This window comes from Parathielavia appendiculata (genome assembly GCF_033297405.1).
Source record: "Parathielavia appendiculata strain CBS 731.68 unplaced genomic scaffold N657scaffold_7, whole genome shotgun sequence".
Lineage (NCBI taxonomy): Eukaryota > Fungi > Ascomycota > Sordariomycetes > Sordariales > Chaetomiaceae > Parathielavia > Parathielavia appendiculata.
Genome location: NW_026944226.1, coordinates 196,669 through 217,317, shown reverse-complemented (window position 1 = coordinate 217,317; position 20,649 = coordinate 196,669). Strand labels below are relative to the sequence as shown.

The 20,649-nt window shown below is 56.6% G+C and overlaps 5 protein-coding genes across 5 annotated transcripts; 4 read left to right on the top strand and 1 right to left on the bottom strand.

Annotated features, from left to right (window-relative positions):
- Positions 1-435: 435 nt before the first annotated feature.
- N657DRAFT_634262 (WD40 repeat-like protein) lies at positions 436-2,891 on the top strand (the record flags this gene model as incomplete). The annotated part of the gene is made up of 2 exons (XM_062791264.1): positions 436-1,778; positions 1,835-2,891. The coding sequence occupies 2 exons, from the start codon at positions 436-438 to the stop codon at positions 2,889-2,891; spliced, it is 2,400 nt and encodes a 799-aa protein (XP_062646818.1).
- A 3,019-nt stretch (positions 2,892-5,910) lies between these two features.
- On the top strand, positions 5,911-8,256 carry N657DRAFT_690722 (glycoside hydrolase family 55 protein; the record flags this gene model as incomplete). The annotated part of the gene is made up of 1 exon (XM_062797063.1): positions 5,911-8,256. One exon carries the CDS (start codon positions 5,911-5,913, stop codon positions 8,254-8,256), a length of 2,346 nt encoding a protein of 781 aa, XP_062646817.1.
- A 483-nt stretch (positions 8,257-8,739) lies between these two features.
- N657DRAFT_445667 (uncharacterized protein) lies at positions 8,740-10,296 on the top strand. Its single transcript, XM_062787409.1, has one exon. It carries the CDS (start codon positions 9,006-9,008, stop codon positions 10,149-10,151), a length of 1,146 nt encoding a protein of 381 aa, XP_062646816.1. The 5' UTR covers positions 8,740-9,005; the 3' UTR covers positions 10,152-10,296.
- Positions 10,297-10,373: 77 nt separating this feature from the next.
- N657DRAFT_690720 (uncharacterized protein) lies at positions 10,374-11,578 on the top strand (the record flags this gene model as incomplete). Its single annotated transcript, XM_062797062.1, has 2 exons — positions 10,374-10,523; positions 10,595-11,578. 2 exons carry the CDS (start codon positions 10,374-10,376, stop codon positions 11,576-11,578), a joined length of 1,134 nt encoding a protein of 377 aa, XP_062646815.1.
- Positions 11,579-13,593: 2,015 nt separating this feature from the next.
- Positions 13,594-14,688, bottom strand: N657DRAFT_645765 (uncharacterized protein). Its single transcript, XM_062793006.1, has 2 exons — positions 14,527-14,688; positions 13,594-14,132 (listed from the first exon to the last, which is right to left on the bottom strand). Exons 1-2 carry the CDS (start codon positions 14,653-14,655, stop codon positions 13,830-13,832), a joined length of 432 nt encoding a protein of 143 aa, XP_062646814.1. The 5' UTR covers positions 14,656-14,688; the 3' UTR covers positions 13,594-13,829.
- Between the last annotated feature and the right edge of the window lie 5,961 nt (positions 14,689-20,649).

The following is a 20,649-nucleotide window of genomic DNA, read 5'->3' as shown; positions in this document are numbered from 1 at the left end:
ACCGTGCAAGGAGTGTGAACCTGAAAGTGTCTGGACGCATCGCCAGGAGCAGCCTTTTCGATCCCCTGAGTCCTGACTCGCCGCCCAAAACAGCCCACCCACTGCGGCATCTTGCGTTTCATTTTCTCTTCTCATTCGCCCCCGGCTCCGCGATCTCTGCGCAGAGAAACCAGTCTCACACTCTCCCGTCCCCACCGCGCTCCTGCACAGATCGACTCGATGCGGTGCATTGCGGCCGGCCTCTGACGGTCTCGAATCTGCCAAAAAATAGCCGCGGTTCGCCCGACCCCAGCGCCACCCGAAGCAGGGAGTGAGTCCGAAGAAGAGAGAGTAGAAGTAATTTTCTGCCCATCTCAAAAGGGCAGCGCGACCAAGTAGTATCAACGAGTCCTGGCAGCGTGTGCATCACATCAACCAGACTTTACATTTTCGAAGATGTCGCCCTTTAGCTCGACACCGCACGCTCTTGCATCGCAAGCCTCCGGGCCGATCGATGAGTCTTTCACCGCGACCGCGGACTCGAACACGCGCAGAATTGTGCAGATGCAAGATTGGCTTCCCGCTCAAGAAGCCATGTTTTCCGGCGCTGCTGCCGCCATCCCGATGCGACCGCCGCCGCACGGCCAATCCCACCACATCGGGCAGCCGCCTTTCCCGCGACGACTTCGGAGCGTGAGCGTCTCGCTTCCTTGGCGGCAACGCCCAAAGTCGGCGTTCCTCGCTTCCAGCGCAGATGCCGGGTATTCGGACCTGTCGACCTTGTCACTTGAGAAGAGCAAGAGTCATGCTTCTGGTAGTCAACAAGACACCTATCTTGCGCCGAGCTCGTCAAAGCAGAGTCACTACAATTTCAAGCGGATGCTGCGCCGGGCTTCCATCTCGCTCAAATCCGGGGTCAAGGGGTTTGTTCAGCGGCGGACCTCGGTACCAGCCGCCACAACATTCGACAGCGATGGCCACCCGGCACGGCCGCAGTTCTCCAGCGCGTCTCCACATGTGCCGCGGCCGACAACCTCGCAATCCACCTGGCATCGGCTGCGGCAAGCCACCAGCTTCCACCGACACTCGCGGGTGCTCTACACTGGATATGATGATCACAGGTTCGACAACGACCTCTTCCCGATCGAATCGCCGACACTTCCAGTCCCCGGCTCTCGTGAGCAACCGCCGATCATCCCACGTAACACCGGTGCTGCGGCGAGGCAAGCCGCTGCGATTGCTTGCAATGGGCTTCACGCCTACGATGTCATGGATGGACCTTTCCCACGCCCGGGGTGGCTTGCAGAACACGCGCTGGATGACCACGAGAGCGGGATTGGGATCGCCCTCACCAGCTCGGAGATGGAGGCTTATGTCCCCGGCGACGAAGTTGACTCAGATGTGGACGTGGACACCGGCCTGAAGCGCGACGAAACCGCCATCATAAAGATTGACTTCATCGCGCAGCTGCCGATGGAGTTGGCAATCCAGATCCTGGCGTTCCTTGACGCGCCGACGCTCAACATGGCCAGCAGAGTATGCTCCGGCTGGTACAACGTGATCAGGAACCAGCACATCTGGCGCGAGTCGTTCCTGCGGGAGAAGACGACAACCTACGCCACAAGCGGACCTGTCAAGCCGGGAACCGGTTTGGGCGTGCCCCCAGTCCAGCCTACGAACGACTGGAAGGAGATATACAGGGTTAAGACTGAGCTCGACAGGCGCTGGAAAGAAGGCAAGGCGCGGCCGGTGTATCTGAACGGCCACACAGATAGCATCTACTGCCTTCAGTTCGATGAGTACGCTATCCCATAACACCCCTTTTTTTCTCCTGACCGCATTAACTCCTTGCCAGATCCAAAATTATCACCGGCTCCCGCGACCGCACCATTCGCGTCTGGGACATGCACACCTTCGCCTGCAAGCTCATCATCGGCCCGCCCGAGATCGTCAACGACAGCTCCTTCAACCTTCTGTACGACGAGCACAACAACCCGGTCCACTACGCCACCATCCCCGACATCGACGGGTCCGCGAACAAAGACGGCCTTCCCCGGCCTCCGCTCCGCGCGTACCACTCCATCCCGGCCCTCTACGCGCCGCCGATGCACCACAAAGCCTCGATCCTCTGCCTGCAGTACGACGACCGGATCCTCGTGACGGGTTCCTCGGACTCGACCTGCATCATATACTCGCTCGCGGCAGGCTACCGCCCCGTGCGGCGCCTGCGGCACCACTCGGCCGCCGTGCTCGACCTCGTCTTCGACGACAAGCACATCGTGACGTGCTCCAAGGACGTGTCCATCTGCGTGTGGGACCGCGCGACGGGCGCGCTCCTCCGCCAGCTGCGCGGGCACTCGGGCCCTGTTAACGCCGTGCAGATGCGCGGCAACACCATCGTCTCGTGCAGCGGCGACTTCCGGGTCAAGCTCTGGAACATCGACACGGGAAAAAACATTCGCGAGTTCCTTGGCCACAAGAAGGGCCTCGCGTGCAGCCAATTCTCGGAGGACGGCCGCTACATTGCCAGCGCGGGCAATGACAAGGTCATTCGGATCTGGGACGCCAACACGGGCGAGTGCGTGCGCGAGATGGAGGCGCACGAGAATCTCGTCAGGAGCTTGCATGTGGATAGCGTCAGCGGGAGGCTGGTCAGCGGGAGCTATGATTCGGATATCAAGGTTTGGGATATGGAGACGGGCCAGCCGCTATTGGATTTCCCCAAGTGGCACTCCAGTTGGGTGCTAAGTGCGAAGAGTGATTACCGGAGGATTGTCAGCTCCGGGCAGGATCCCAAAATATTGATCTTGGATTTTGGGGCCGGGGTCAAGGGAATTGAGATGTTGGAGAGTGCTCCCTCGCCGTCCCGGGCTGGTGCTCCTGGCGGCAGTGAAGAGGCGGGGTATAATTGAGGATACACTCGGGCGAGAGAGTGCAGGTGATAGAGCGGCTGTTCCAGCCGGGTAATGTTAATGAAAGAGGAGGAAGCCGCAGCCTGGCTGATGCTTGCTGGCGAGTGTCGGCTGCAGTTGAGTTTCATGGAGACGAGCTCTAAGCGGCGTCTGGATGTCCGGGTATATGGAAGGAGAACATGGTTTCTATCTTGGAGGGTCTGGTTGTTCGGTTTTCCAGCGGCACTTGGGTTGGCATGTTGGCAGTATCTGTTTCTTGAATCTGTCTACTTGCTTTGCGAGCGGGCATTGCGTCTTGTTCTGTGAATACTTGGGCATCTTAGAGCATTGCATTTCCTGGGATTAATGTCTTGCCACAGTGGATGATAGAGCTAGCTGGGCCAGCTTCACTGTTTAAAAATCATGCGTTCGGGATGTCTCTTCAACCGTGATGCGTTGGGCTGGGAATACTTGGAACGGCCCGGTCGAGGTTGTGGAGTTCGGTGGTCTTGGATCGGCGCTCGGCTGGCCTCACGAGCCCCAGTACCCCGTGCCGTGCTGTGGCGGCGGGACGACTGAACAGGATAATTCAGCAACTTTGTCACTCCGCTTGGTTGCATCATGGCCATATATTCGATGATGCAAGAGTGTTGGTTCATTTAAGATCATCGATGACTCCTACCTCTCAGCAGCCCTGTTGTTGTACACGTGTACTCAGCGCCCGAAGCTGCCTGGTCTCCAGGCTCGAAGCTGCGATACCAACACAAAGTGGCGTGTTGCATGTCGGCTTGGTTTCTGCGGCCAGCGCATGACCACGGCGGTTGAGACGATACAGAGTATACTATGCATTGGACTGAGGGCGAATTCATGGTTGCCAGGGACCCGTCGACTGGGTAGCGAACCCAGTTGAGCTGTTCCCGAGCTTACACTAGGTCCGAGCTTAACCTAGGCCTGACCCGTCAATGTCGCTGCTGCGACTGTATCAACTTCGAGGACTGACAACGGAAGTTGCCCAGGCTGAGCTGGTGGCGTAGCAGTGCGCAGACTCGTGACGGAGAGGTGCTGTGCGCAGAATGGGATGCCGTTCGGCACACAAGATGCCGAGCTAATATATGTGAGGCATCTTGCCTGGGTACTTGCTTTGCAATGTCACGGACTCTGGGCCTTCGATTCGGACGGGCTCAAGGAACGTTACATAGCGTTGGATTCGCCGGCGTTGCCAGCTTGACAGAGCGCCGTCAGGGGAAACGGAAGCTTGCCCGTCTAACGAAGCATTTACCAAGCCTAGTGTGACGGCTGAGGCGCTTGAAAAGCCGCCTCACAGCGTATGGTGGCGCGCGAATTGCGTGGGGTCTGTGATGCCAGATTTCCCATCGATTGGCATGGGACGAATTCCCATCTGCAACTCCATTCAATGCATCGTGCGGTGGACCCCTGTAACAGCCACAAAAGGAGCACGAGAGGCCTGGCGGGGACTACATCTCAAACCCGAGGTCCTTCTCTCTCTCTCTCTCTGGATGACTGGAAATGGAAGGGGGCAAAGGAGGGGCAAGCAGATGATTGGCTGAGAGCGCACAACTGAGGCTGCCCCACTGCGTTTCGAAACGCCGCGTTCTGCAGCAAGTCCTCTGGGTGCGGGACCATTTGCCGAGCCCCGCGCTCGACTTCCACCCCAAGAGGGAATTTTGGCGATCATCAACCGACGTTCACTGGTTCACCAGATTCTTTTCAATCCATCACTGCCTTTTCAATCCCGCATCCCATGCCCACAGCTGGTCGATCTTCCTCAATGCTCGCATACCTCACACTCCAGGTCATGGAGCTTGTCTCAAGCTTGTCAATTAACTGGTATCGCACCCCTTAAAGTGATACTTACGCGTCGCTGGTTGTCGGTTGCATGAACCTCCCCCCTGAATGCCCCCTTGATCTGGGTGGCCAGCTCTGCTCAACCTTTCTCTTCCTTCGTCCGATGTTTCGGTTCCACACTAAGTGGGCCCAGTTGATCGGTTGAACGTCCGCCATCGAGCTTGTTCGAGCGTTTGGCCGCTGTTCGCAGATCGCATGGCTGGGAAAGTTTGCTCTTCTTCTCCCGCTCTCTGCGGCGGATCGAGAAAGGCTTGTTTCAGGCCCGGAGACCAAGGGACTATCAAGATCTCTAGGAATCCACTGGCGCTTTGCCAAGTTGCACAGGCCCATCGATTCGTCTTAACCACATACAACCGCACCTTGTACCCACGTTGGCATGTGAGAGGCTAGCGTCAGGAACGGGCGCACGGCAGCGCAGCTGTCTCCACATTGGGATCAACATGAAGAGCCGTCACCAGGGTTCGTGACCAGAGGTTGGGATACCAGGGTGATGAAGGCGGCAGCGGCTCGCCACATCTTTGGGTAGCAACGCTGCATCAAGAAACGCGGGAGACATGGGTCGTTACGCAGACGGGAATGGCCACGCCCCGGCAACACAGAATATAAGACAGCTCCTCCAGCTTGCAGCTTGATAAGCTCTCCCTACGTCGGCCAACTTGTAGCTCCTCCCTCAGCATCTTCCTTTCTCACATTTCTTCTCTTCATTCGTTGCCTTTGCTGGCCAAGGCGTCTTTGGCAGGCTCAGAGTACAAGTAAGTGTCTTTCTTTAACTTCCCTTTTTGAAAATACGTGCCCCAACACAATGGGCCTGGAGCGAGCTTTCTCGTCCCGTCTCATTGCCATCGCGGCCGACTCACTATTGTTACTCATTGTTCTGAGCCACGCCTGCTTTGTCTCCTATTTCGGCAACACTATCATTAGGATGTGCATCTCTCTATTCTTATTCAATTAGCGCACAAATGATCACCAACTTACACCCGCGACCATGTGGGCCAAGCACATTCTAGAGCACATAGCCTCATGTCAATCCCCCCCTGCTTTGCAACCTCCCACACCATCATCTTCACTCATTTTGCGGCACCTTCTTCTGGGAAGCTGAGCTAACTCGAGCAACTCAAGACTACCTTACCTTACTTACCTTTTACCGACATCTGGAAATAGCCGGTTCTACACCATGATGCTCTCAACAATATCCACATTATTCCTGGCGGCTTTAGGCCTCGGGTCGCCAGCTCTGGCGGCACCATCACCACGGCAAACACCGGGCTGGTGGCTGGCAAGCATTCAACGGCAAGGAGCGCCCGCCTTCAACAACGATCCCAGCTACAAGGTATTCCGCAATGTGCGGGACTATGGCGCCAAGGGCGACGGCGCGTCCGACGACACGGCCGCCATCAACCAAGCCATCGCCGACGGCAACCGGTGCGGCCAGGGCTGCACCTCCCAGACGACGACGCCGGCTCTCGTGTACTTCCCGCCCGGTACTTATGTCGTCAGCAAGCCCATCATCCAGTTCTACTACACGCAGCTCGTTGGTGATGCCATTTCCCCTCCGACCCTGAAGGCGTCGGCCGATTTCTCAGGCATGGCCGTCATTGACGCAGATCCGTACGACAACACCGGCAAAAACTGGTGGACCAACCAGAACAACTTCTTCCGCCAGATTCGTAATTTCGTCATCGACCTCACTGCGATGCCTGTCGAGGTTGGCGCTGGCATCCACTGGCAGGTCGCCCAGGCGACCAGTCTGCAAAACATTGTCTTCAACATGCGTCAAGATGGCGGCGACAGCAACCGGCAGCAAGGCATCTTCATGGACAATGGGTCCGGCGGCTTCATGGTTGACCTGACCTTCAACGGCGGGCAGTACGGCGCATTCTTCGGCAACCAGCAGTTCACCACGCGCAACTTGACCTTCAACAACTGCAAGACGGCCATCTTCATGAACTGGAACTGGGCCTGGACCTTTCAGGACGTCAAGATAAACAACTGCGGCGTAGGCATCGACATGTCCAACGGCGGTCCCGAGAGTCAGACGGTTGGCTCGGTGCTGGTCGTCGACAGCCAGTTCACCAACACGCCCATCGGTATCAAGACGGCGTACGACCCCGCTTCGCCTCACACCAACGGCACGCTCATCCTCGACAATGTCGACATGACGGGTACGACTCAGGCCGTCTTCAACAATGCCACTGGCGCCGTGATTGTCCCGGGCGGTCAGAAGGTCAACTTCTTCGCCCAGGGTCGGACGTACGGAACCGCCGGGCCCGGTTCCGGCAAAGCGGTCCAGGCTCCACAGGAGGCTGTCCAAAAGCCCAACGTGCTTCTTGACTCAACCACTGGTAAGGTGTTCACCCGCACCAAGCCGCAATATGAAGACGTGCCGGTCAGCAGCTTTGTCAGCGTCAAGGCCAACGGTGCCAAGGGCGACGGAAAGACGGACGATACCGATGCGATCCAGGCCATCTTCGACAAGGCGACGCCCGACCAGGTCGTCTACTTCGACCACGGCGCTTACATCATCACCAAGACAATCAAGGTGCCCAAGAACATCCGCATCACGGGCGAGGTCTTGCCCCTGATCCTGGCTGGTGGCGACAGCACGTTCAAGGACCAGGCGAACCCGCAGCCCGTCTTCCAGGTCGGCCAACCCGGCGACAAGGGCGCGGTCGAGATGTCGGACCTCATCTTCGGCACGGCCGGTCCCCAGCCCGGCGCCATCATGATGGAGTGGAACGTCGCGGGCACCACCGCAGGCGCCGCGGGGCTGTGGGACGTCCACACGCGCATCGGCGGGTACGCCGGCACGCAGCTCAACCTCGAGCGGTGCGCCAAGAACCCCAACATCACCAACCCCATCAACACCGACTGCTTCGGCTCCTTCATGATGCTGCACATCCCTGCCGGCGGCAGCGCCTACCTCGAGAACACGTGGTACTGGGTCGCCGACCATGACCTGGAGCCCGAGGCCAAGGACGGCCAGATCGACGTCTTCAACGGCCGCGGCGTGCTCATCGAGGGCGAGGGTCCCGTCTGGGGGTGGGCGACCGCCTCGGAGCATTCGGTCCTCTACAACTACCAGTTCCGCAACGCCTCCAATATCTACCTGGCCCTGATCCAGACCGAGACCCCTTACTTCCAGGGCAACCCGGACGCGACGCAGCCTTTCGCCGTCAACGCGGCGTACGCCGACCCGGACTTTGCCCAGTCGTGCGCGAGCGACCCCTCCGGGTCGTGTAAGCGGTCGTGGGGCGTGCGCGCCATCAACTCGAAGGACGTCTTCGTCTACGGCGCGGGCCTGTACTCTTTCTTTGACAACTACGCCCAGGACTGCCTCAAGACGCAGTCGTGCCAGACCAACATGGTGTCGCTCGAGCAGGGCAGCCAGGTGCACTTCTACGGCTTGAGCACCAAGGCCAGCGTCAACATGCTGACGGTCGATGGCCAGGGCGTGGCGCTTGACAGTGATAACAGGAATAACTTTTGCGCGACCCTGGCGTTTTTCCAGTCGTCGGCTTAGGAGGCCGGTATTGAGCGATGTTGGAGGGAGGGGTGGCGGAAGGGGAGGGCTTGGGTCCAGAACGGTAGTTGATGATCTCGATACCCAGGGAGAGATGCAATGGCGGAATGATGTGGTTTGCTTTTGGTTATGCTGATGGTGGTTCTATACCCTTCGATACACCGGCCATTACGGCATTGTTTTTTTGTTTGCAGTTCGGTTTGATCTGGTCTTGGGCATCGTTGATGTTAATAGAAGGGTAAATGACATGCATATGGGAGGCCTCAAGGGAAGGAAGCTAGAAAAGTAAACGGGACTCTCACCAATACTGTTGACTGTCGTTGACTGTGTGATGTTCGCCAAGTTGGAGGGCTGGTGTTTGTGTCAGGGGCCTAATGCATATCCCCTGTGTTGGTTGTGGAGGCATCGGCGGCAACGCCAGGATCTGCCGAGGCTAAAAAGAACAACAACGTCATAGCTGTTGCCTGCCAAGACCTCATGACAACCTCACTCCACCCGAGTCTGCATTTTTGCTCAGTTCTCGAGTTTCCACGACCTGCGGCGAAGCGCCTTCCCCTTCTTCGCAGCGCTCGTGGCTTTGATTCCTTTTGTCCTGCGACTAAGTGTCCTTTCTTCCACTGCGACTTTCTTTGGCAACCAACGCGATCGACCAAACCAAACACCTGCTTTCTGCGCGACCAAATAAATCACCTCCCCAACATCGCACTCCGAATCGCGAAAGCTCGCCGTTCAACCCGAAACTCAAAACAATGGCCGACGACCAACCCCCAAGCCGACGCTACAAATCTCCCTCCGACCTCTCCCGCTCGCCGCCCTCCTCCTCATCCTCACCCAGCCCAACAACCCGACACGCCCGCATAACCGCCACCTCAACAACCCACTCCTCCTCCTCCCAACCCCAAAGACGACGAAACCCGCCATACCTCCCCACGCCGGCCGAACTCGCCCTCCTGGCAATATACCCATCCCTCCTAACCTTCGGCGCCCTGTTCAGCTTACTCTCCCCGGAGACGCGCAACGCGCCGTACGACCACGCGCGCCAGGCGCACGTGCAGGACTACGCGCTCGCGCCTTCGTACTTTGCGCGCAAGGACAACCTGTTCAACGTCGTCTTTGTCAAGCGCGGCTGGGCGTGGGTGACGGCGGCGTTCTGGGTGTTTGTCTTGACGCATCCGACTGTCAAGCATAATGGGCGGAGGCTGGCGCGAGCTGCGGTGAGGTGGGGCGTGGTGACGGTTTGGTGGGTGTTCGTGACGCAGTGGTTCTTTGGGCCGGCTATTATCGATCGAGGGTTTCGGTGGAGTGGGGGGAAGTGTGAGGTTGTGGAGGAGCAGGTTTTTGGGCAGGGTGAGGGTGGCGTCAGGGAGGTGGTTACTGCTGCTGCGTGTCGGGCTTCGGGTGGGAGTTGGAGGGGCGGGCATGATATTAGTGGGCATGTCTTCTTGTTGGTGCTGGGGAGTTTCTTTTTGGTGCAGGAGGTCGGGTGGGTGGTGGCCAGGCGGGCGAGGCGTTTGAGGGAGGAGAGGTGTGTGGTGATGCCTGATGGGGCGGTCAAAGGGGCGGGCGTGGTCGCCGACAGGGGGGAGCGGCAGGAGGGGGAAGCCGTGCTCACGGTGATGGATGCGCTGGGGCTAGGGGGGCGGCTGGCCGCGGCGGTGGTTGGCCTGTGTGGGTGGATGTTGCTCATGACGGCCATCTATTTCCACACGTGGTTTGAGAAGGTGAGTCAAACCCGATGTCTGAAAAAGGTATCTCCTGTCCGAGAAACTTGTGCTAACGTGACAACTCGACAGCTCACTGGCCTTTTGGTGGCCCTGGCAGGGCTGTACGTCACGTACATTCTTCCGCGGTGGATTCCTGCAATGCGGGAGATTGTTGGACTGCCGGGAATTTGAAGTTACAGAGCAGGACTGGAGGGACTGACGTATCATAGAATGAGGAAATAAACCATACACCTTCTCTCTCAACAGCAGATTTACCACTGTGGGACCCTGCTTGGCAGGGGCATGAGGGGCAACGCACGGGCCCTCTATGACCTCATTGAAGCTATTCGCAGTTCCAATTCTCACTCTCCCCTTCTGCAACACAATTTTGCACGGAGTAGGCTGACCTCAAAAATGTCTGCGATACCTGACGGCATGGCGCCTATCAAAACCCCCGCCAACCTTCCGGAACTCGTACGGTCCACCTTCAACCGCGCGCGCGCCAGCGGGGATGTGCACTTCTTTCCGACCCAAGTCACCCTCGTCAACGTCAACTCAATACCAGTGCGCCCTTCCTCCAATCCCCCTCTTACTGTTTCCTGAGAAGACACTTACGACACTTCCACTGACTGTAGTTCCAACTGCGCTTCTCCCCCGCCCTCGCCTCCAAACCGCGCGCCCCTCAACCACCCCCCCCCTCCACCGACGCCTCGCTTCAAACTCAAAGCTCGACCGAAAAGAAACCCTTCTTCGACCCCTTCGACAACCCGCCCGCCGCCATGCTCATCACCCAGCTACCTCCTTCCCACAACCTCGTCCTCAACAAGTTCGCCATCGTCCCCGAGCACTTCATCCTCGCGACGCAGGCCTTCAAGGAGCAGACACACTTGCTAGAAAAAGCCGACCTAGAGGCGGCGTACGCTTGTATCGAGGCTTACCATCAATACCATACCCGTGCCCCCGATAACGACACCAAGATTGCAGCAAGCGGAGTCGTAAATGATGGGAATGGGTCGGGGGAACTGTTCGTCTTCTTCAACTCGGGCGCGGCGTCCGGGTCGAGCCAGCCGCATCGCCATATCCAGATGCTGCCTGTGGATTGGATGCGGGAGGGGTTGAGTGGGGAGGAGGAGGCTGCGTGGGCGGTGCTGGCGGGCGGGTTGATGGATGATTCGGTCAGAGGGAGAGTGCCGTTTCAGACGTTTGCCGAGAAGATTGGGAAAGGTGTGGACTTGAGTGGGGTGTATGGCAGGCTGTATCGGCGGGCGTGTGAGGCTGTGTTGGGCACTGAAGGGCCCGAAGTGGATGGTCAGACGGGAGAGGAAAGGGAGGCACGGGTGGATTATAATCTTGCTATGACGAGGAATATCATGGTGATCGCGCCGCGGGTGACAGAGGGGGAGGCGGTGACTGCCGTTGGGGATGATGGGGAGAGGAAGGTGTTGGGCAAGCTGGCGTTGAACGGGACGGTGCTGGCGGGTACGGCACTGGTTAAGAGCCAGGCAGAGTGGGATGCGCTGCGGGCCGAGCCGGAGCAGTTGCTGGAGATTTTGGGGCGGATAGGCGTGCCGACGATTCGGGCACCGTCCGCACGGTTTGGTGTGGGAGCGGATGTATAAGCACCGGTAGTTTAAGGGCTCGCTATCAACAGGCATCAAATACCGGACTTCTATCTCAGGCATCCCATTGTCCTTCTTCTAAGTGCAACTCCTGGTTACCTGTATCTCACTCCTGGCACGGAGACTAGTCCCTCCAAGCTAAGGGCCTCCCACACTAACCACACCAAAATCTGCAGCCAACACCTCCGCCATCCCGTCCAATAATCATGAATTATGGCCACCACGTAACTGTATTACATGCAACTCAACATCCCCGACTCCACCGCCCCCCCCCCCCCCAACCTCTCTCGCCCTGAGATGCATTATGTGTTCCAGCCTTGCTCTATACCACTCAGCCCATGGTTTCCAAAGCCCCGGCGCAGGCCCCGATAGCAGGCCCGTGAGACCCGCCCGGTGGCCCGGTCTTTGGCACCGGCTGTGCAAATTGGTCAGTTACGTGATTTGCATCTATGCAGGTTCCTCGGCGAATAAAAAGATGGGCGAGTTTGAAGACTAGACAAGGAGACTGGCCAGTGTTCCTGCCAACAACGGACGGCTAGATGGCAAACATAGAGGGGGCTGTTTTGGGCTGTTATGTTGGACATTCTAGGACTGTCAAGGGTTAGGTCCAGTGTGCTACGGGGTACAGGCAGGACAGCATATCCAGGTCATCCAACATCGATCCAAAACGAGCCCCTCGAAAGCAAAAGCCACCAGGACGTTCCTTCCGACAATGATTCTGTTATTTGTTCGTCATGGCCCACATCGCTCTTCTATGCAGCCGGGCGTCTGCTCCTTTTCCTTCCTTTGAATCAATCATTCCTTCCCCGACCTGAGATTGTACCGTCACAATTGTCGCCAAGCTTTCCATTTTCATGCTCGCGTTTGCCACGGCTGTGTGCGGAGCACCAGTCGAGTCCCACGATCAAGGACAAATCATCGTTGCTGTACAAGACCCTGAAAAGGAACTTGAAGCCCCAGCTAATGCGGGACCTGTCATCATCGACGTCTCGGAAACACCGACGGAACACCGCATCCTACCTGTAAAGATTGGAAAGAGGGTATGTATAAGCTACATGCTCAGAATTCAGCTTGATTGATTCTTCAATGATAGACTATCAGAGGGACGGGGACTGCTGCGGTTCCCTCCATTGCAGGCGTTTCCAGGGAAGGTGTTGGTTGTGTCTGTAATAGATGATAAGGATAAGGGAGTGTGAAGATCTTCTTCAGCCACTTGCAAGGCTTACGATGAGATGTGGCAACTATACCCGAGGTATAGGTCTGGGGAAACTTGAGCAGGATTCTGGAAGCTGAGGTTTGGCATGTATACCAGCTAGGAAAGTCGGTTGTGACTTAGTATAGTTGGATTCCACGGTGCTGCCAGCTTCTATGACCCCTCTTTTGCGTCTTCACAGTTAAGCTTCGCCTTGTGAGTCTCCATTACTGAGCTCCTGGCTGTACGGCCGAGTGATGTGGGTCCGTACGCAGAGCCATAATGTGTACGGCAGTTGGCTAGCCACATGGTGAGGAGTGTGTCGGTGTGGAAAACGGTGAGAACGGGCGGTAAGGAACGGACGGTAAGCGGTAGGGGAAGATGATCATCCCTTGGCCCATCTCGCCGGTGTTTACATTGGTTTCTTCGCCGGCTGAGCTATCTTCTGCTTGTAAGGCACTACGCTAATCGCTTATGGCGTTCAGGGTTATTAGGTTGACAATTCATCTCCTCCTGTCCTCATCCAAGTTTCTCCACGCCACAAAGCGTCGGAAACACCAGACTCCAGTCAACTACGGTGTTCTGAGCCCCTTGGCCGACAAGATCATGAGCAGGCACTTGGAAGATACCATTAGGTCTCCTTTACAGAAAGAAGCGATAGAAGGGCGATATCAAGAAGTGCTTTGATACCCAGGCCCTCGTGTAGGAAGATGATATTGTAATATCAATGGTGTGGTGTAGGCCCCAGGTTAGGGCTGCAGGGAGACAACAGAGAACTGCCGCTCCGTGATGTCAATTAGTTTTGTTATTACTATCTCAGTTTACACACTCTAATTCAGGTCCTATCCCGTGCTCCTCCCAACTCGAGGTTACGATTAACTCCACACCCCATTTTCCAGAACTCCAAACCTTGTCCTGCAAAAGATTTAGGTCGGCGCCTCCCCCTATTGACCTCAGATATGTACGAAACAAACTCCGATCCCCACACCATCCAAACTAGGTACCTACCTGTACCCACAAAACCAACACCCATCCCACCCACGACACAATGCACCTCACTCAACGTCCTAACCGAAACCCAGCATAACCCCCCTTTAAACCTGCATCACCCCCAAGCTCATGCTCATGCTCATACATCTCATGATCCTCAAAAAACCATTCCCGCGCGCTCTTCCCCCGCACCGCCGCCATCTCTCGCACCAAATCGTCCCACCGCTTGCGGCAGGTCGAGTTGCCAAAGTGGTACGACCCGCCGTGCGCGACAATGTACTCGGCCACCTTCTTCCAGGGGACCTTGGAGGTGTTGGTCGGGTTATCCGGGGTCAGGGTCAGGGTGCGGACTGCGCGTTCTAGGAGGCGGAGCTATTCGCGTTTGAAATGAGGGGGTTAGTTAGGTAGGTAGGTAAGGTAGTTAGTTAAGGGAGTGGGTGGGGGTGGGAGTAAAGGTGGCTTATCTGTTTCTGTGTGGAAGGTAGTATTTGTGCTTGGTTGACGCTAGAATATCCGGGGGAATGTAGGAGAAAAAGGGGTTTAGGGGTGGTGAAACTGAAACTGGGGACAAGCGGGGGGGTGGGCTGTGTGCTTAACATGAGAGGTATAAAAGGGGTGAGGATGATTAATGTAATGATGCGGGAAATGGTGTAAGTGGAGGGGGAACGAGAAGATGTGCTGAGGCTGGCGAGCGGGCTGGAACGGTGATCGGTATGCAATTCAGAGGCAGGGCTAAGAGGAGGTACTGGTACCGACAAAGACTTACATCCATCTCAGACCACTCGGGCTTGCGCACCCTCGCCTCGCGGCACTTGGTCAGCGTCCTGTACCGCCCCCGCAGCGTCGACTCGGCCTCGGTGAACCCGCCCATGCGCCGGATCTCCTTGTACGTCATGCCCAGCTGTTTTTGCTTAACAAGAAAATCATCCTTGGACATGCGGTCCGGCAGCTCGACGCGCTGTTGTGTCTTGGCGGGGGCTTGGGAAGAATGCGAAGGCTGGAAAGGAGAAGGCGACGGAGAGAGGGCCGAGGTGAGCCTGGGCTTGGGTCGCAGCCGGGTCAACTTTCTGGGAGGGGACGGCGGGGCCGAGAGAGCCGAGGAGTGTCGTCGAGCCATGTCGTTGACAGATCGCTGACCCCGATCAGGGAGGATCTTGCGGGCTTTCTTGGCGGTGACTGGCTTACCCGCTTGGGACGGCACCGGGTCGATGACAGCCAGCGGCTGGTTCAAATTGGCGTGGGCATCGCCCAGAAATCTCCTGTGGAGAGACTCACAGGACGAGGCCGGACTGGGAGAATGGCGGATCTTCAGCATGTTCGGAGACACGGTCTTGCCGTCGCCGGGCTCGGGTTCGGCCCAGCTGCTGTTGGTGACGTCCGACTCGGAGATCTCGACGCAGCGAGGACCATACCCAGAACAGGCGGACGAATCCCACGGGGACGGACCTGACTCGTCGTCCAGCGCCATGGCCTCCATCATCTCGGACGAGGCAAACAGCTTGGAGCAGGTGCTCGTGTCCTTCTCAGCCATCGATGCCAGCGGCAGGTTATGAAGTGCCCCGCCAGGCCGGAAAACGGTCTGCGGCAGCATGCTGGTGTGGACGCCCAACTCGTAGTGGCCATAGTCGACAAGCGAAGGGTTGACGCCTTGATGTGCATGCTCCCAGTCCGGATCCCCGCCGTGTGCAAACGGAGCGAGCGCAGCAGCCCCGGGTGAGACCACATGCCAATAGGGCGAACCCAGCAGCTCGGGGGTGGCCAAGACGTTTGTGCTCGACGACAAGGAGTATTGCGAGACATACGACGAAGTGGAGGAGTGTGAAGTGCGGTGGCGTGCGGTCGACTGGCCTTCTCCGGTCTTCCCCGCGGGGCCCAAGGGTCAGTTTATTTCATGTCTCGCGTTCAGGATAAAGTGGAAATTGAGTCAACGTACCGAGATATTGTTCGCTGGGGTCTGGGCCTCGGGGTAAAGCCCGGAGGCAGGCATTGGGAGGCCATGTTGGGGCAGCGGCTGTTTGGACGCCGACTGGGGCCAGCAGCCGGCCTTCAGAGACATCTGGTTGCAAGACATGTCGTAGAGCCTCTGCTGGTGAAGGAACAATGCCGTGTTGATCTGACTCAGTTCTAACAGCCAGGGCGCAACGTCGGCCGCTGCAAAGGTGAAGACATTGTCACGAAGTGAGGCCACGTCCGTCTGGGGTTTGGCCGGACTGATAAACATGTTGAGTCCGTCGTCGGCCCGCGGGGCAGCCCAATACTCTCTGATGTCCCAGATCCCGGACAAGTCGCCTTCTGGCTTCTGCTTGGCTGCGATCCCTTCCACCGCTCCCTTCTCTTCTGATCTTCACCGCTGCTTCCACTTACTCTACACTGCAGTGAGCGCGGCAGCGTGTTGACCCCGCCTGTCCGGGGGGACTTGGGATCACCAGGTTTCTGATCCGCCTGTGGTTCGTCGGGGTGTACCGTTGAGCGGTCAAGGCGGATGGTCTTTGGTTCGTATGCAGGTGTGTGTAGGTTCCCGAGGACGGGGAACGCCTGGGGTGAGAGGGGCAGCTTTGCGCAGCAACTGGTTCGATGACTGCAATAATACAAGACGAATTAGTCCGCATGCCCTAAGTCTCCTAGCGGTGACTTCATTCAACTACTCACAAGGGTGGAGACAGGCAGTGACGTGTTCCGGATACGCTCGTGGGGTTTCTCGGTTGTATTTTTTCTTCGAGGGATGAGAACGACTGAAACAGAGAGCAAGTCAAGACAAAGAGATGAGACTGCGGAAAAAAGAGACTGATGTTCCTTTTGGCCAGTGGCAGATTTGAGTCTTCTTCTTCTTCTAATGAGACACAGAATCGAGACACGGGGTGGCGACGGGCCGCTGGCGGCTGGACTCGAAGATCGTCCGGGGTCAAGCCATTGTGTAAGACACTCCCTCGCCCAAGATCCAGCCTGACCATCGACACCATCTCCTATATCCTGTCATTTCTCGCAGGAAATTGGCGAGGAGGCGTTGTGGTGGTTTGGACGGAAACCTTGCTGAAAATGGACAACAGATTTCCCGATTCGGACGGGCTCAGAGCTTGCCTCCCGAGCGGCATCAATCCGGGGCCTGGAGTCTGCTCTGAGAACCCGTCCGCCAACCGTCGGCCCGGTTCCAGTTGTTCTTGGACATGTTGGGCAGCTCAGCCGGCATGTGCCGGCCCAGTGGCCGTTTTGTATCACTTGTCAGTGAGAATGATGGGTGAGCAGCAATCAAGGCTTACGGAGCTACTGCAGCCGGCTGAGCGGGCCGGCTTCTGCCGTCATGACAGACTCAAACCCGACTGACGGAGGTCCCGTGGGTGGCAAGTCTCGAGAGCATGGGTCCGCATGTCCATGGCTGGAAAGCTCTTGCGGTTAGCCACGCAGATGGGAGAACTGTCTCGGCACAACCAAGAATTCCACCCACGTGGGTGGCCAATCATGTCAGTGCTCAGGATGGGGAGTACAGGCTGTAGAGGTGAATGATCAGACTGCAAACAGGACTGCTTTGCTACTTCTGGCTGCATATCTCCGATTCGGCTATCTGATCGGGGCTTGTACCGGTCGATCTTAGGCAAGCCCCAGATGACGGGTGTGGTGCAGAAGCAATCATGGCCTGGCCGTGGGCGACTGGTCGAAATTACAAACGGCTCCGATTGGGGGCCGGCTGTCTGGGCGATGCGTTGCTGCAAAGCGGCGCCGTGCCTTGGGTTCATGCCGTGCATAAGTGCCAAGTACCAGACCAGTTGTAGCAAGGCATGAACAACACTTGAGCATGAGCGACGCCACAAACGCCCAGTTGGCATGACTGCCGACTTTGAACTGACTGAGTGGCAAACAACAGAGGTATCACAAATCCTCTTCGCCGAGATTGAAAAGGTCGACACTTCGAGGCATTCCAGACTTCCCTTCTGGGACTCTCTTGCATGCCGCTACGGGATGGCACCGGTTCGCGGGGGCTGCCGGTGGCTGTGGCAAGGGGGTGGCCCAGGCCACACTCATGACGCCCCCTTCTGGGACATGTGCTTTTCCGTGAGCTCATCTTTCCGGGTGATCTGCCCGAAAATCATATGCACTGACCTCGGCTTCAACGATGGTCATGTGTGGTGTTGACAGCTTCCAGTCATTCCTTCCCCCGCAGATGACCCTTGTCCATTCTGACGGGAATCACACACCGTCCAGTGACAAGAAGCCCGACGAGAAGTAATCTTTGGGCTGGAGCAACGCATAGTACGGTAGAGAGAAGAAGGGAGTGGATGGGAAGGTGGGATTGATCCTTTCAACGTCCTGTTTGGATTGTTCGGATGTACCCCCATGGGCCCCAACCGCGTTTGCAGCATGTATATGCATCATGATTCGAAAATCCATGCACCAGGGACCGTTACACGGTTGTTGAGCATACTTGCTGCAAACTCACTACCGTTGTGTCATCTGGCGTGCAGATGAAGCTACAGGATGAGGAGTTTGAGAAGGCATCATAGCTGCCCAAGGCAGATCTGTGACGAGATATCAAGGTGCTGTTTGGTTAGCCGTGATGGCCATGATTCATAAAGAGAGCGTGTACTCAAGCCTCGAGGGAGGTACCATGCCCTGTTCTTACGGTACCACCCAGCCTCATCCCCTACGTTGACTCATCTACCAGGCTCAGCAATCCCAAAATGCGGAGTCTGAACCATCTGGGCCATTTTCCGTACCACTGGCTACCAGAGGTAAACTGGTGCTTGGTACCTTCACTTCCGAGTCGTTTGTAGGTGGGTCAACCTGCCCACTCTCGGAATGACCGAGATTACCTACTCTGGTGCGGGAAGGGAGGCAATGGAGGGCCTACCTGCGGGATCGCGGGAGGAAGAATGTCATCGAATGCTAGGACATAATTCATGGCCGGCGTGAGAGGCTTGGGATTATGAAGGACGACGTGTGCGTTCATGTCGGCTCACTGTGTGCATTCCTAACATGATGTCGTACCAGAACTCCAGTTCCCTGCATAAGGCTCGCTGCTCAAGGTACTTACCACTTGAGTGCATCTTCCCTTGATCTAGGTATTCTTCTGCGAGTTATTAGACGGGGCCAGCAGGCGTAGTTCACGAAGCCTCATCTTGACAAGTGTCTGTATCATGAATGCTTTCTTTGATTTCGACACTCAACAAGGAGAGGTCCGCGTGGGAAATCATGATGTGCAAGCTACCCCATGTGCTCGCCATTTGTGCCGCACCATGGCTAGTCAAGGGTATGTCTGAAGGCTACTTTTCCGTGGTCATCACTGTGATTAGGACTGTCTGGAGCTTCAAGTTACATCAGACACACAATAAGGTATCTTATTACGCAGCGTCCAGGGTTCTGTTTGAGTCTTGAAACACTCAGGTTTGTTGACCTTTCTCGACCCCAGTTGACGAGAAGCCTGCCAAAACTGTTTACCTTGATTACCTTAGGTACTCTCAGCCCGGAAACCTTCAAACTTCAACCCAGAACCGCCGCCGATGACATTTCTCACGCGATTCCCTGCCAGTTCGCTGATCCTGGCATCATATTTACTTGTTGTCCCCACACATTCTTACGAATTGCTGATTAAAACCTCATGCTGGGCAGGTTTGGCTGTTGGCGACGGGATGTATTGCTGGGCCTGTCCTGGGTACGTTGGGGTCGATTTCATGTTTCAGGGGCCGAATCTGTGATCGAAGGCCTCGCTCAAGGCCAGTACTTGACCAAACTATTATTTAAACAAAGTCAAACAGGGCTTAGAACCGAGTAAGTAACGTGTCTTAAAAGCGAGTCGCGCCCTGGCTAGGACGACACGCTCTCTCTACACTTCACCTCATTTTTCCCACCACCCAATATGCTAGCTACTTCAAAAGGAGCGAGGGTTATTATCTTGGCCACTAGAGCCCTCCGAATTGACAAGCAGTTAAGCGTTAGAGCTGCAGCGAAGCTCTTTAATATCCCACCTTCAACCTTCCGTGATCGACGCGCCGGCAAGCCTGAACGATGCGATCCTACGCCCAACTCGCGCCGGCTCCCTAATTTCGAAGAGAAGGTTATTATTCAATATCCGATTGAGCTATCTGAGCGAGCTTTCCCACCAAGACTTCGTGGTGTGGAAGGTATGGCCAACCAACTACTACGCGTGCGCGACGCGCCCCCTGTAGGCAAGATCTTGACGCACAATTTCGTCAAACACCAGCCAGAGCCCCGTACGCGCGATATACGTAGGTACAACTACTACAGGGCCTAAGTTCGAGGACCCAAAGATCATCAACAAGTGGTTTGACCTCGCATGGAACGTCAAGGCCAAGTATAGTACTATAAATAACGATGTCGACAACTTCGACGAGACTGGGTGTATAATGGGCATCATCTTGGGGGACCATAGTAGTCACAACCTCGGATAGCCGCAATAAAGCAACGCTGACCCGGTCTAGCAACCGAGTATAGGCAACAGTGATTCAGGGAGTCAATACACTTGGTTGGGCGATCCCTTTATTCAATATCGTAGCCATGTAGTACCATCTCGCCAGCAGGTAACCGAGTGCAACCTCCCCACCAACTGGCGTATCGCAACTACCGGCAACGGCTAGACGACTGATGTCGTAGGTCATACTACTACACGGCGCACGGGCAAAGGGCAAGTACCGGCTGTTAATGTTGGATGGATGGATGGAATTTTTTTCGCCCGGAGGCGCGAAGCCTAAAGGGCCTTGGCACGCTAACTACATCCGATTCGTTGACGTTCAACCATCAACTCGTACAAGCCCTCTACTCTCTCCCCTTTTCTCACGCCACCTGTTGCCTCTTGACTTAGTTTAGCAGATCGACTTGGAGGCTGCGTTCTCCAAGTGTTCAGCGTCCTATCTTCAGCAGCTAAAGCGGGATCTGCTGG

Bases quoted from the DNA above. Each gene is read 5' to 3' on its own strand.
- N657DRAFT_445667 (XM_062787409.1), top strand. From the start codon at position 9,006: ATGGCCGACGACCAACCCCCAAGCCGACGCTACAAATCTCCCTCCGAC.
- N657DRAFT_645765 (XM_062793006.1), bottom strand. From the start codon at position 14,655: ATGACGTACAAGGAGATCCGGCGCATGGGCGGGTTCACCGAGGCCGAG. The intron at 14,133-14,526 runs GTAAGTCTTTGT...AAACGCGAATAG, and splicing joins CCGAGTGGTCTGAGATGGAT to CTCCGCCTCCTAGAACGCGC.